The sequence below is a fragment of the Pristiophorus japonicus genome, chromosome 6 (genome assembly GCF_044704955.1).
Source record: "Pristiophorus japonicus isolate sPriJap1 chromosome 6, sPriJap1.hap1, whole genome shotgun sequence".
NCBI lineage: Eukaryota > Metazoa > Chordata > Chondrichthyes > Pristiophoridae > Pristiophorus > Pristiophorus japonicus.
The window spans coordinates 25,535,780-25,551,975 of record NC_091982.1 but is presented as its reverse complement, the minus strand read 5'-3'; the positions used below and the strand labels follow the sequence as shown (position 1 = coordinate 25,551,975).

The following is a 16,196-nucleotide window of genomic DNA, read 5'->3' as shown; positions in this document are numbered from 1 at the left end:
AGTTTTGGGCGCCTGGAGCTACTGCACATGCGCGCCCACTGTAGCGCGCATGTGCAGAGGTCCCGGCACTGTTTTCAGCGCAGGGACCTAGCTCCGCCCCCTAAAGCTCGTGCTGCGCTGCGCCCGGCTGCAGAAGACCTGCAGGGAGCCGGAGAATCTGGAAGTTTTTCTAGGCGCACTTTCTAGCGCGAAAAACGGGCGTCCAGGTCCGGGCTGCGCCGTTTTAGGCGCGTCCCGAAACTTGGGCCCAAAGAGTGTCAAATCGAGGTGGAGTAAGACAGCCGCCCTCCAGTGTGTCCCACTTTGCTTTTCTCCAAGGCAGGTGGAGTCTTCATTCTGGATTTAAACTAGTTCATCCTTGGTGCGAAACTAAAAGCACATAATGTCCACCATTAAATTTGCAGTGTAACTGCACTGTTAAGAGTCTTAAGTCCCAAAATGATCTTGTTCTCACTTCCCTCAACTCTGCCAAATGCATTAATGTCAGGATCTTCAATTTGCACCCAATATTCTCAATGTCGTCTCACCAATGAGCTTCACAGAGTTAAAATAACCTGTTTTGATTTAAATTCAAATGGCCTTGAGATGTATATCAGTAATTAATTTTTTTTATCAGTAACTGATAAAAAAAGGTCCACATTCATTGAATACTTCCAATGACTACTCAATATTCATACCCAAATCCTTTTCTCCCTTTGTTAATGAGCACCCATTTGTTGCCTTCTACGACCAATCTAGTGGGATTGATGTACTTGTGTAATGCAGTTTTATATTTCAACTGCTCAAGTTTTATTTTTTTTTAATTGGAAGAATTGACAATATCTTTCAGTCTATTTATTTGTTCCTGTTCTCCGAGAAAATAACATTTCACACTGAGTAAGAGAAACAGTGACCAATATATTGATGATATTTGGTTAAAGCAGCAAACAGTTCTGAATTGGATCAGTAATTCTAATGTTGAAACAACACAGTATGGATAGTCAGTTCCAACAAAGTCATAAAAATGATGATGGATATTCTCTTGGCAAGGTAACTCATTGACTGCACAGAAGGAGGGGGGAAAGTGTCAAATATGACATCCAGAGAAAACTCAACTGGGGCACTTTAGCAGACAAAATAGATTCAAAGAAATAAGAACATTGTCTGCAGCATTTTAAAAGAAAACTGATTTCATCAACAGAAAAATAAATCCACTCGAATAAAGGAAATCTTTGGACAATAGGAGCGAAGACAATAAAGATGGGTCAAAATATAAAGGACATTAAGAACTAGGGTGGCCATAATATACTGAAACCACCAACACATGCTGGGGCAAAATTGTGTGGGGTTGGTGCCCATTCAATAACTTACCCAAATACCATTCTAAATGTGAGAATCTAGATATTGAGCCTTGGCAGGTTATTCAGTCACACAGAGCTTCACAGCCAAGCCCAATCCTGTTCTCATCCAATGTCCGTAGATACACTTCCCATCAGAGGCAACTGCGCATAAATCAGATGTGGTAATCCTGGATTCCCTTCCAAGAGCACTGAGGCCAACTGTAGCACCCAACTGCAGGTTCAACTTGAATGAGCCCAGGATTGCAAATAATGACACTGTACATTGCAATAGAGCATGACTGGAGACATCTACAATACCGATAGTTGCCTCAGAAAGCTGATCCTACTTGCTCCATTGTGTTCAAAACCTTACTATAAAGCTACATTTTGTGAGGCTCCGCTCCTGAAGTGGAGGGATGGGAAAGTCGAGAATGCTGTGGATAGAGTCCACTAACCTCCTCATCCGATTCCCCAACGCACACATCTGTTGAGAGAGGCTCGACGCAAAGCTTTTGGAACCTCAGAATTATAAACAGTATACTATACGGGCAATAAGCATCCTGTCAATCAACTAAAGATTCTGTAGGAGTTATAACATAATCATTAATCCTGTTGCGTGTGAGCCGTTGTACATAAAGAAGATGGATTGGGTAATTTTACGAGTCTACATTGCCAGCAGGGAGCCTCACTTACCAGCAGCACAAATTGGAAATTCTGGCATACACTACCCACGATTTTCTGACCATCAAAAAAATATTGTGGGCGAGCTGTCCCATTAGCATCAATGGTGTATGAAATCAGCCCTGAATGTGCTGAAAGTCACTGGCAGCAAAAAAGAGTGATTTAAAAAAAACAGAAATTAAGACAGAAAAACACAGTTTCTTAATCGATAAGGAGATAAGGGGTTATGGGGAGCGGGCACGGAAGTGGAGCTGAGTCCATGATCAGATCAGCCATGATCTTATTGAATGGCAGAGCAGGCTCGAGGGGCCGTATGTCCTACTCCTGTTCCTATTTCTTATGTTCTTATGTTCTTAAAACTCAAGCGGTTCATCTTAAAGCACCACCTGATAGCACGGAATGATTTCAAGGCTATATCCTAATATTAGGGTTTCAACTGACAGTTTTAAACTGCTCAAGTTTCACTTGTGCAGTTCATGACGTCATTTGAAAATCTTGATTAGATTGCTGCCTTGACAGCAAGCCGCATTCTATATATAATTCACTCACGTGACCACATCTGGTAGAGCTAGTGTATCTCTCAATCTGAGCTGGAGCAGAGCAGCCAATATTTGATAGCAGCATAAGCTGTTCATTTTTCATTTTTCAATTTCACATGGACACAGCACTCGCATTAATGGCATACGTTTCCCATACAAACACCTTAAAACTTCTGCACTAGTAGTATGCAGTTTTTGCAAAATAACTGTTATAAAAAAACTTTCCTTTTTTGGCCCATTTGGCTGTCTCTGATTCAGTTAAGTGCTGCTCTGTTGGAAGTGCTGCCCTTCAAAAGGGATTTTAAACTGAGGCTTCATCTACCTGTTCCATTGGTCTAAGTGGATGCTCACAAACCCATGGCAGTATTTGAGGAAGAGTGGGGAATACTTCCAGGTGTTCAACATTCCTCTCCCACCCGCCGTCAACTGTGAGCAGTTCTGGGCACCACAACTTAGGAAGGATATATTGGCCTTGGAGGGAATGCAGCATTTATTTACCAGAATGATACCTGGACTTCAAGGGTTAAGTTACGAGGATAGATTACACAAATTAGGGTTGTATTCCCTATAATTTAGAAGGGTAAGGGGTGATCTGATCAAAGCTTTCAAGGTGTTAATGGGAACAAATAGGGTAGATAGAGAGAAACTATTTCCACAGGTTGGGGATTCTAGGACTGGGGGTATAGTCTACAAATTAGAGCCAGACCTTTCAGAAGTGAAATTAGGAAACACTTCGACACACAATGCATGATAGACGTTTGCAACTCTCTTCCGCAAATGGCAATTGATGCTCGGTCAATCATTAATTTTAAATCGGAGATTGATAGCTTTTTGTCAACTAAAGGCATTAAGTGACATTGGCCAAAGGTGGACATATGGATTTAAGTTGCAGGTTAGCCATGATCTCATTGAATGGTGGAACAGGCTTGAGGAGCTCAAGGGCCCACTCCAGTTCCTAGGTTACTATGTAACCAACACCACCAAAAAGAAACAAACTGGGATTACGGAGACATGGCTCCAGGGTGACCAAGGCTGGGAACTCAACATCCAGGGGTATTTAACATTTTGGAAGGATAGACAGAAAGGAAAAGGAGGTGGGGTAGCGTTAATGGTTAAAGAGGAAATTAACTCAATAGTAAGAAAGGACATCAGCTTGGATGATGTGGAATCTGTATGGGTACAGCTGCGGAATACCAAAGGGCAGAAAACGCTAGTGGGAGTTATGTACAGACCACCAAACAGTAGTAGTGAGGTTGGGGATGGCATCAAACAAGAAATTAGGGATGCGTGCAATAAAGGTACAGCAATTATCATGGGCGACTTTAATCTACATATAGATTGGGCTAACCAAGCTGGTAGCAATGCGGTGGAGGAGGATTTCCTGGAGTGTATTAGGGATGGCTTTCTAGACCAATATGTCGAGGAACCAACTAGAGAGCTGGCCATCCTAGACTGGGTGTTGTGTAATGAGAGAAGACTAATTATCAATCTTGTTGTGCGAGGCTCCCTGGGGAAGAGTGACCATAATATGGCAGAATTCTTTATCAAGATGGAGAGTGACAATGTTAATTCAGAGACTAAGGTGCTGAACTTAAGAAAAGCTAACTTCAATGGTATGAGATGTGAATTGGCTAGGATAGACTGGCAAATGATACTTAAAGGGTTGACAGTGGATAGGCAATGGCAGACGTTTATAGATTACATGGATGAACTTCAACAATTGTACATCCGGAGTAAAAAAAAAGGGGAAGGTAGCTCAACCGTGGCTAACAAGGGAAATTAGGGAGAGCGTTAACTCCAAGGAAGAGCCATATAAATTGGCCAGAAAAAGCAGCAAACCTGAGGACTGGGGGAAATTTAAAATTCAGCAGAGGAGGACAAAGGATCTAATTAGGAAGGGAAAAATAAAGTATGAAAGGAAGCTTGCAGGGAACATAAAAACTGACTGGAAAAACTTCTATAGATATGTGAAGAGAAATAGATTAGTGAAGACCAATGTAGGTCCTTTGCAGTCAGAATCAGGTGAATTTATAATGGGGAACAAAGAAATGGCAGCCCAATTGAACAAATACTTTGGATCTGTCTTCACTAAGGAAGACACAAATAACCTTCCGGAAATACTAGGGATTCGAGGATCGAGCGAAAAGGAGGAACTGAAGGAAATCCTTATGAGTCAGGAAATGGTGTTAGGGAAGTTGATGGGATTGAAGGCCAATAAATCCCCAGGGCCTGACAGGCTGCATTCCAGAGTACTTAAGGAAGTGGCCCTTGAAATAGTGGATGCATTGGTAGTCATTTTCCAACATTCTATAGACTCTGGATCAGTTCCTATGGATTGGAGGGTAGCTAATGTAACACCACTTTTAAAAAAAGGAGAGCGAGAGAAAACAGGGAATTTTTGACCGGTTAGCCTGACATCGGTAGTGGTGAGAATGTTGGAATCAATTATTAATGATATAATAGCAGCGCATTTGGAAAGCAGTGACAGGATCAGTCCAAGTCAGCATGGATTTATGAAAGGGAAATCATGCTTGACATATCTTCTAGAATTTTTTGAGGATGTAACTAGTAGAGTGGATAAGGGAGAACCAGTGGATGTGGTGTATTTGGACTTTCAAAAGGCTTTTGACAAAGTCCCACACAAGAGATTAGTGTGTAAAATTAAAGCACATGGTATTGGGGGTAATGTACTGGCGTGGATAGAGAACTGGTTGGCAGACAGGAAGCAGAGAGTCGGGATAAACGGGTCCTTTTCAGAATGGCAGACAGTGACCAGTGTGGTGCCGCAGGGTTCAATGCTGGGACCCCAGGTATTTACAATATACATCAATGATTTAGATGAAGGAATTGAATGTAATATCTCCAAGCTTGCAGATGGACACTAAGCTGGGTGGCGGTGTGAGCTGTGCGGAGGATGCTAACAGGCTGCAGGGTGACTTGGACAGGTTAGGTGAGTGGGCAAATGCATGGCAGATGCAGTATAATGTGGATAAATGTGAGGTTATCCACTTTGGGGGCAAAAACAGGAAGACAGAATATTATCTGAATGGTGACAGATTAGGAAAAGGGGAGGTGCAACGGGACCTGGGTGTCATGGTACATCAGTCATTGAAGTTTAGCATGCAGGTATAGCAGGCAGTGAAGAAGGCAAATGGTATGTTGGCCTTCATATCTAGAGGATTTGAGTATAGGAGCAGGGAGGTCTTATTGCAGCTGTACAGAGCCTTGGTGAGACCACACCTGGAATATTGTGTTCAGTTTTGGTCTCCTAATCTGAGGAAGGACGTACTTGCTATTAAGGGAGTACAGTGAAGGTTCACCAGATTGATTCCTGGGATGGCAGGACTAACAGGAGAGACTGAATCAACTGGGCTTGTATTCACTGGAGTTTAGAAGAATGAGAGGGGATCTCAAAGAAACATATAAAATTCTGACGGGATTGGACAGGTTAGAGGCAGGAAGAATGTTCCCGTTGCTGGGGAGTTCGAGAACCAGGGGTCACAATCTAAGAATATGGGTTAAGCCATTTAGGACCGAGATAAGGAGAAACTTCTTCACTCAGAGAGTGGTTAACCTGTGGAATTCTCGCCCGCAGAAAGTTGTTGAGGCCAGTTCGTTAGATATTGATAGAGAATTCAAGCTCTGCAGCCCGGCTGCAGTTTTGAAAAAACACAGACCACATTGCATTAAGTCATCAATCAACTTGACATTTTAGGACCTTTGGGTAGCGAGCCAATTAAAGGTTAACAGAGAATCAATTGAGACAATAAGGTCAAAGAAGGCGAGTTCTTTTCTGCAAATTGAACCAGGTATAAGTACAGCCATTTTGGCCATGTGGTCTCAGAAGGACAAAGGCCTGGCTTAAAGCCAGAAGTTTGTTGCTGCTGCCAGAATAGAGTTACATTAAAACTACAATCGGAGTTCGTATTTCATTGGGAATTAAGAGATCTAACAATTTTGGCATCACAAACACGATCGCTGAGGGAAGAAACTGAATTTTGGACATCGGACTGAGGTAAGGACTCCTCTTTATAAAAGTCCTCGGTCAAAAGTCTAAATTCGCCTCTCCTTCTATGCGATTCCGAAAGCCTCCGGTTTGCGAACCCTCCGGTTGGTAGTCGGCTCGAGGTCCCATAGACATCTAACTTCGGCGGTGTGTTAGTTAATTAATCACCGACCCACTGATCGGCTGGAAAGCCTACGACTCGAGACCCCAGTAAAGAAATCAGTATTATCGCAGCAGGAGATAAGAGCAAAGAATTGCCTACAACTGTTAAAGGCGGGCAGGCACCATCTGAGGTTTTGATAGATGAAATCCTCGAACAGTTGAAAGAATACATAGAGCAACAATTCAACTTATCTAAAATCTGTATTAAGATCGAACAAAAGTACGGAACCTCCAAAGGACAATGGTCCTTGGACGAGATTAAAAGTGTCTGGGGAAAAACGACCCGTATGAAAAATAAAGAGCGAACTAGATGGTCCCTAGCCGTTATGGGACAGATCCGAAAGCGGAATGAAATTATAATGCGTTCCCAACATGATCGAGAACTGACCAATACAAAGGACCAATTGCAAGCTATTTGTGCACAACTGCGACAGAAAAGACTTGAACTTGAAAAGTCAGAAGCGGAAGTTGAAGATCTTAAAGGTGAAATTAAAGAATGGAAAAAATCATTCAGTCAAGAGACAGTAATCGTAAAAGGAAAATGTATCGGTCAATTCCCAGGGCACCCAAGTTTGGATAAATTAAAAGCGCAAACCCGAGGACACGACCGAGGAATAGATACGGATTCTGAAGCCTCAGACGATACAGGGTCGGAGGATGAAGAGTTAGGGGTGCGCTTTGCCCCGTTTAAAAAAAGACGAGTTGTAGTCAAATCAGAAGAGACTGCGGATGAGGGCGGAACCAAAAAAACGAGGAAAAGGGTGTATGCAGAATACTTATTTCATGATTGGGTCTGCCGGAGAAAATTGATAAATGGTCCAAGGAATTGCCCAATCCAAAGAAAGGGGGAGTGAAAACGTGGGACCAATTGGACCACTTAAGAAATATATATCAACTTCATCCCTGGGACGGAGTGCAAATTTTGACCATAATGGTGCCAAAAACACAAGGAAGAAAATTGCACGACAAGGTAGAAGAAACTTTGGGGCAGGATGAACAAGAATTAAACGCAGGATGGGAGGCGATTATACACTGGCTGCAAGCCTTCAGTCCAGCTAAGACAGACTGGGGAAAAATTGCAGCCTGCCAACAGAAAGGAACAGAGGAGGTCCTGGAGTATGACGAGCGGTTTATATGCACGTGGCTAAAACATGAATAATACGGATGAGGAAATGGATGAACAAGTGTTTGGACCCCTGAAAGCAGCTTTCGTGGCAGGTCTAAAGCCAGAACTGTCCAAAATGCTTAAGGTAGTGTTACCGGACTGGGAAGGTAGAGGAACTACCTTTGCAGCATTGGTGGATCAATGTAACCAATTAGATCGGGATATGGGAGCTAAAGTCCGAGCTGTACAGGCTATGGGATGGAGATCCCAGGATTCCGATAAACAGTCATTAGGAAAATTACCCGGAAAATGTCATTATTGTGGGAAAGAAGGTCACTGGGCCAAGACGTGCAGGGCAAAACAGTAAGGTCATGGCCGAGGAAGAGGACGCAGCCAGGGATACAATTCAGCCAACAAACCAGACTTATCACAAGATAATGATCTCAAAGAAGCATTTAAGCAACTGACAATACAACAACAGAAGGAGTTACTTGGGATAGCAAAAAACGATTAGAGCCCACCCTGATCCACCTCCTCGCACTAATACAACAAAGGGGAGATGGGCTATATATAACTGTGAGGGTGGGCGATAAGGATGTGGACTGTCTTTTAGACACAGGGGCAGAATTAACATGCTTACCCCTACAATATGGAGACTTTTTGTCGTTGGATGGTAGGGCACGTACAGCCTATGAAGTTGGGGGCCATAAAATGGAAATTAAAAGGACAACACCGGTACTTATAGGGCTGGGTCCACATGAATTAACCACGCCGGTCTGGATAGGCCCAGTAGATCAACCCCTTTTGGGAATGGACGTTCTAATCCAAATAGATTCATCGTTGCATTTCGAGAATGGTCGGGTGACATGGTCAATTAGAATTTTGAAGAAAGAAGAATTGAAGGAACACCCGATATGGGCTGAAGATAAGAATGATTGTGGCCTACTCCAGACGGAGCCTGCGTCATTTACCGGGACAAAGCCTCCATGCACTAAACAGTATCCCATCAGTCCAACTGCTATCGCGGGAATCTTACCGGTTATTCAGCAATTGGAGAAACAAGGGGTGCTTATTAAAACACATAGCTCCTCCAATAGCCCCGTGTGGCCGGTACAGAAATCTAATGAGACTTGGCATTTGACTGTCGATTATAGGAAAGCTAACCAGTGTATTGATCAAAAAGCTCCTTTGGTCGCAGATCCCGCCACCATTTTTAATGCCCTTAAACCGGAACATAAATATTTCTCGGTTATAGATATGGCCAACGGATTTTGGTCGGTGCCTCTGGCACCGGAGGTTCGACACTGGTTTGCTTTCACGGTCCAAGGACAACAGTACACTTGGACCCGGTTTCCACAACAGCCCTACGGTATTCCACATGGCTTTACAAAGCCATTTGCGAGAATTACCTCCCCTGTCATCCAATATGTGGACGATATCCTGCTAGCTTCAAACACAGAAGAACAGCATGAACAAGATTTACGAGCTTTGCTGGACCACCTTTGGCTGAAAGGACATAAAGCCAGCATCGACAAAGCACAAATATCCCAAGAAGAGGTTGTATACCTGGGACAAAAGATTTCACAAGGAAAGAGAGAACTTACCCAGGATAGAACTGCAGCCATTCGGGCTGCTAAAAAACCCACCAACTAAGGTCTTTTTTGGGATTGTGTAACTTTAACAGAAATTGGATTTTCTCCTTCGCACAGCTTGCTCAGCCATTGAATGATATTTTAAAGGGGAAACGTGCCTCTAAAGAAGCCATCACCCTCACTAAGGAACAGCAAGAGGCCTTCCTGAGTTTGAAAAAGGCTTTGTGTTCGGCACCAGCTCTGGGAATCCCCGACAGTGGTAAGCCATTTACCCTGTTTGTCCATGAGAAAGAAGGTTATATGACAGCTATACTGACACAAGAACATGGGGATCGGCAAAGACCTATTGGCTATTATTCGGCAAAACTGGATGCGGTAGCCCTCGGATGGGGAAGTTGCCTAAGGGTCATGGAAGCTACATATCGAGCGGTAATGATCACTGCGGGTCTAGTCCTCGACCAAAAGCTGATTGTCAAGTGTCCCCACACCATATACGCTTTGCTGTCTATGAATAGAATGTCTCAGGTGACGGCAGTTAGATGGACCCGCTGGACAGCAGTTTTGGAAGCTCCTAATCTCCATATCGTCCGGGCCAGCCCGGTTAATCTCGCAACTCTGCTCTCGATGTCAGAATCGAGGGAGCAAGAGGGGGGAGAATGTGAAGAGCATGACTGCGTGGAGATTTTAAAAGAAACAGAAGAAGCAGCCTTAGCAGCAGAGAAGCCTCTGCACAACCCAGACCTCATCCTGTTTACAGATGGTTCCTCCTTTGTTGACAATGGTACCAGAAAAGCAGGATGGGCAGTTACAACCTTATATGAGGTAGTGGCAAAAGGATGTTTACCCTCAGGAACGTCAGCACAACAGGCCGAGTTACGGGCCCTGTCAGAAACATGTCGAATAGCAGAAGGACAGACAGCTAATGTCTACACAGATTTGCGTTATGCTTTTGGAGTCGCTCATGACTTTAGTCTGTTATGGCGGAAAAGGGGATTCCTCACTGCTGCTGGTACACCTATCTGAAATGGTAAAGAAGTCCGAGACTTACTAGAGGCCATACAATTACCTCAGGAAGTGTCCATCCTGAAGTGCAAGGCCCATACCAAGGAAAATACCACGGAAGCACAGGGAAATGCCCTAGCCAACCAGGCAGCTAAAGATGCCGCCTCACAGGGCGTTCCCCCAGAAGAACCAACACAGATGTGCAGATTGAAAGCACTCAGGACTCTGACACGAGACCTTCAAACAATGCAAGGCGAGTGCTCCCGAGAGGAAAAATGGACATGGATTGAGGCAGGAATTAAGCTATGTGAAGATGGTGTCTGGAGACAAAGAGTTACCGACAAGTCAGTCGCGCCACAAGCGCTTATGCCTTTTTTAGCCCAACAGATCCACTCGTGGGGACACTTGGCCTCACAACAGATGACGGCATGGTTCCAGAAAAGCTGGTGGGGTCGGGGATTTAAAAAACATGCCCAGCTGGTAACAGACCGCTGTGTCGTCTGCCAGAAAAATAATTCTGGACCCCTCACGGTAATGCCCCAACTGAGGCCCCCTGCCCCTGTCGGACCATTCCAGCATCTGCAGGTTGATTATATATCTCTTCCTTCATGCCAAGGATACATTAACATTCTTGTCATGGTCGACAGATTCTCGAGATGGGTAGAAGCTGTCCCAACTAAAAGAGCCACAGCCAATCACACTGCAAAGGTCTTGTGTAAGGATTACATTCCTCAATGGGGAGTCCCGAGTAGCATTGACTCAGATCAGGGAACACACTTCACAGAGGCTGTCTGCCAAGAAGTCTGTAGGTTACTGAACATTACGTGGGATTTACACTGTTCTTATCATCGACAATCATCAGGACAAGTAGAGCGAATGAATCGAACTCTGAAACAACAGCTTGCCAAATATCACCAAGAAGGAACACCATGGCCCCAGGCACTACCAGGCTATGTAGCATTAGTGCAACCCTGAACAGAACTACAGGTCTAAGCCCATTTGAAATTATAACAGGAAGACCCATGTCACTGCCAGGAACTATCGATTGAAGGAAAGCTGATGTTCACTTAATAAGTGACACTTTGTTATCATACTGTCAGAACCTAACCAATGCTATTAGTTCTGTTTCTCAACAGGTATCGGCAGCTTGGGGTAATCCACCCGAAGGAGGACACGACATCATCCCGGGAGTCTGGGTGTATGTGAAAAAGTTGCATAAAGAACCTTTGGGTGCCAAGTGGGAGGGACCTTATCAAGTGTTATTGACCATCCAGGCAGCTGTTAAGGTCCAAGGAAAGAAAACCTGGATCCACGCTTCACACGTTAAACGAGCACCCATAACTGAAGCTGAAATCTAATAAGGACAATTACTTTTTGCCAAAATGTATTAATTTACTGTATTATTGATTGTAGGTTTTCTCGGCATTTGCCTACTTCTTACTAGCCGACCCTCTGCACCAAAGGGAAATAGTAGGGTAGTAAGGGAATTACATGTAAATACTTTTTTATATATGTTATACATTTATGCCAAACAAGGTAACATTTCTAGTTGTTGGGTATGTGCACATATTCCTAGTCACTCAAATGGAGGGATTCCCTTGAGGCCAGTTCCCTTGAATATCTCGGAAATGGCTGAGTGGATAATTAATCAAAACAAAACAGGCAATGCGTTTCAGGATACGGAAAACTGGGCACGTAAATGGAAGTCAGCAGGTTACAATCCGACTACCTTTGAAGGGGGATACCAACCATGCTACAATAATTCCAAACGGCCCCCATTTTTTGTTATCACTAACACAACGGGAATAGGAAGACCGGGGGAATCGCTCTGTCTGAGTAGAAACATCAAAGGAGGCCAAAATATGGGGTATAGTAACTGCTCCCGGAATTATAATATAATCAAGCCACGGAACCGTCCAAACTGGGCCGATGTGGGAGTTTTTAAAGCAACAGGGATTCTGAATAAAACAGATGGAAAAGCCTGGACAGGCCCCGGAGTGTTGCTGACAAAGAAACAGCTGACCTTCATTGCCTATAATGGCACCTATTGGGTGTGTGGCCACAAGGCCTACCCTTGGCTGCCCCAGAATTGGACGGGATCCTGCTATTTAGCCTACATTGTGCCTTATATGTATCATATAAAGTCACTGTCGGAACATTTACACCGTCCTAAGAGAGCTATCACAGAAACAGAGAGGTTCTTTGCCATTCTGATCCCCAGGTATGGGACCGCCAGACTGGCAAGGGAATCCATTAACATGGCATCCGTTGTGTAATGGGTAGCCAATGATACCTCAGAGGCCCTAGTTAAAATCAATGCAGAAATGGTCGCAATCCGCACAGTAGCCCTCCAGAATAGACTGGCTCTTGATTACATCCTGGCTGAAAAGGGAGGTACTTGCGCCCTACTCGGAACTGAGTGTTGCACATATATCCCAGATAGCTCCGAAGAAATTACCCACTTAGCGGAGCATATCCAAAAGGAGGTAGAAAAACTTAAGCAACCCCCATCATTCACTTTGTGGAGCAGAGCCACTGAATGGCTAGGTTCAATAGGAACTTCATTGATGGAAGGTTTAATTCTATTTGTTGTAATTGTTTTACTTTTACATTGTTTGTTTATGTTGATTAAATGTTGTTGTGACCAGGCGGCTGTAGCTGCTGTCCCGCAGGTAAAACACCTTGCAGGTCCCAGCAGACCGTCTGTACGTGGCACAGGGGTATGTTATGCTTAAGGGAAGGTTGTTTACTGGTTGAATTAAGATATTGATTTGGATTAAATTGGAATAAGGTTAATTAACCTACTAAAACCAGACTTCCATTGTGGCCACGATAGAACTTGGGTTGGTGTAAATTTGTGTGGAAGCTACTAGTCCGGACATGTGGCGAAACACATCAACAAATTTTGGAAGGAAACTCTATTAACATGTATGAAATTATTTTGTAGAATGTTCAACCAGTGATACCTGATGTTTTATGATTCAGTTTGTGAAAGAATCAAAGGGGGATTGATAGAGAATTCAAGCTCTGCAACCCAGCTGCAGTTTTGAAAAAACACAGACTACATTGTATTAAGTCATCAATCAACTTGACATTTTAGGACCTTTGGGTTGCGAGCCAATTAAAGGTTAACAGAGAATCAATTGAGCCAATAAGGTCAAAGAAGACGAGTTCTTTTCTGTAAATTGAACCAGGTATAAGTACAGCCATTTTGGCCATGTGGTCTCAGAAGGACAAAGGCCTGGCTTAAAGCCAGAAGCTTATTACTGCTGCCAGAATAAAGTTACATTTAAACTACAATCGGAGTTCGTATTTCATTGGGAATTAAGAGATCTCACAGATATATTCAAAAGGGAGTTCGATATGGCCCTTACGGCCAAAGGGATCAAGGGGTATGGAGAGAAAGCAGGAAAGGGGTACTGAGGTTGAATGATCAGCCATGATCTTATTGAATGGCGATGCAGGCTCGAAGGGCCGAATGGCCTGCTCCTGCACCTAATTTCTATATTTCTATGGTTATTCCTCTCATTGCTGATTTTGGATCTTGTTGTCTGCAAAATGGTTGCGATTTTAGTTAGTTATGTCAAAGTAAATAATTATAAAAGAACGAAAGACTTGCTTTTATATAGTGCCTTTCATGACCACCGGACGTTTCAAAGCGCTTTACAGCCAATGAAATACCTTTGGAGTGTCGTCACTGTTGTAATGTGGGAAACGCGGCAGCCAATTAGCGCACAGCAAACAGCAATGTGATCATGATCAGATAATTTGTTTTTGTTATGTTGATTGAGGACAAATATTGACCAGGACACCGAGGATAACTCCCCTGCTCTTCTTCAAAATAGTGCCATGGGATCTTTTCATCCATCTGAGAGGGAAGACGGGGTCTCAGTTTAACGTCTCATCTGAAAGACGGCACCTCCGACAGTGCAGCGCTCCCTCAGCACTGCACTGGATTATCAGCCTAGATTTATGTGCTCAAGTTCCTGGAGTGGGACTTGAACCCACAACCTTCTGACAGAGGTGAGTGTGCTACCTACTGAGCCACAGGTTGTGTGAAGTGCTTTGAGATGTTTCTGAAAGATGTGATAAGGCACAATATAAATGCAAATCTGTTTTTGCATTTCCTCTTCTCCTCAAGATGTAAGCTCCGTCTGGCATGCAGTTTCTCAGGTGCTGCCAACCTTCTGGTACCTGGCGTAAAAGGCCACCCTTCGCATGTGAGTCTGGACAGTGGGAATCAGCAGGGTATTCAACTGTGGAGGACATCACTGACAAGCTTGATTCTCTCCTTATCCAACATTCACACATGGGCACTTTCCAACACTGGTCACTGGATAGCAAATGGGAGTAAGGAGTCTGGTTGATTTAGTCTGTTTCCTAATCACGGTGAGCTGGGGTCAATTGTGCAACTGTTTATCGTTGCTGCTTTCAACTAACTCAGCACAGCTTGAAAATCGAACCATGGTGCGTTTCCCACATTAAAACAGTGACTACACTTCAAAAGTACTTCATTGGCTGTAAAGCGCTTTGAGTTGTCAGGTGGTCATGACAAGCACTATATAAATCCAAATCTTTCTTTCTTTTGTATGGACTTTCTATTCTATTGCCAATGATTTTTACAGGAAGTAGGCTTTTGTTTTGTTCCAGTGAAGTCAGTCATTGAGTGAGTGAGGAGTGAGTGACTGACTCACAGACACATGTACACATGCAGAACAATAACAGCATATGGCTGCACCTTCCTGCTAACAACACAATGGGCCAGACTTTGCGCTGAGTGGCGAACAACCTGCGCTAGCTGTTTGTTAGACTTGTATTTGCCCATAGACTTTCTATGGGTTTTTACACAGCAAGTTCCTCCAGGGCATCCACAACCTGCGTGAACAGGGGAAGCATCTGTGTATCTTCTTAACCAATCAGATTGAAAAATCATTAATGAGCAATGCAGTGTCTGAACCAGGAAGTGTCAGTTAAAATATTGAATTCAATATCAAATCAGGTACAGAAAGCAAAATAAAGAGGGAGGAAGATGGGATTAAGAGACAGAGATAAGAGAGACAAAGAAAAAGTTTTTTAAAAAATTTAAAAATCTGCGACAATAATTAAGCGGGGAAGGAATGAGACTCCACACTTCCAAAGGTTAATTTTCAGTGCCAAAGAGGTTGTTTGGCAGTAATTAAATTAAGTTTGACAGTTACCATGTCATTAAAAGAGTTCTTACACTTGAATAGACCAGCCCTAACTTCTTTTTGTGAGTTTAGTTTGTATATATGAGGTAAATACAGGAGCTGCACACCATTGAATACATTTGAATGGTGAGTCAGATGGTAAGCTACATTTTCAGGAAGCTTATGCAGGATAGCAATTTCAGGATTTCTGTGTTTAACTGCGCGAGTTAGCCTCACCGTTATTTTTACAGCAAAATCCAGCTTAATGATAATCGTTTTGCAGTACAAAAGTGCAAGAGGCAAATGGTGACATGACAAAATGTTACAAAATGAATGGTAAATAGCTTTTTTCTAAACAGCTGTGCTGTTATGTAGAATGAAAAGGAAACATTTTTAAAAAGAGTGTGGCATTTTAAATTGTTCAAATTAGAGGAAGTAATTTGAAATATATTTACAACGTCACTGAATGTGGCTTTTGTCCCTGCCAAACTTTTTCAATGGTCCACATTTCTATTCCACTGCATCTTTTCAACAGAGATTTTAAGCTGAAATATGAATTTACACATAGAATTTACACATAAAGTAACACATAAAATGCAACAAGCCACCTTTAATCAGCTAT

General features: G+C 43.3%; 1 protein-coding gene across 3 annotated transcripts in view; it reads right to left on the bottom strand.

Annotated features, from left to right (window-relative positions):
• tenm1 (teneurin transmembrane protein 1) overlaps positions 1 to 16,196 on the bottom strand; it is a 1,011,052-nt gene that overhangs the window by 774,283 nt on the left and 220,573 nt on the right. The window contains exon 3 of one of the 3 annotated variants that reach the window (XM_070882702.1): positions 7,770 to 7,790. The exons of the other annotated variants lie outside the window; for them this stretch is intronic. Coding sequence (XP_070738803.1) covers positions 7,770 to 7,790 — 21 coding nt within the window. The remainder of the gene's footprint in view (positions 1 to 7,769; positions 7,791 to 16,196) is intronic. 3 annotated transcript variants of the gene reach the window in all.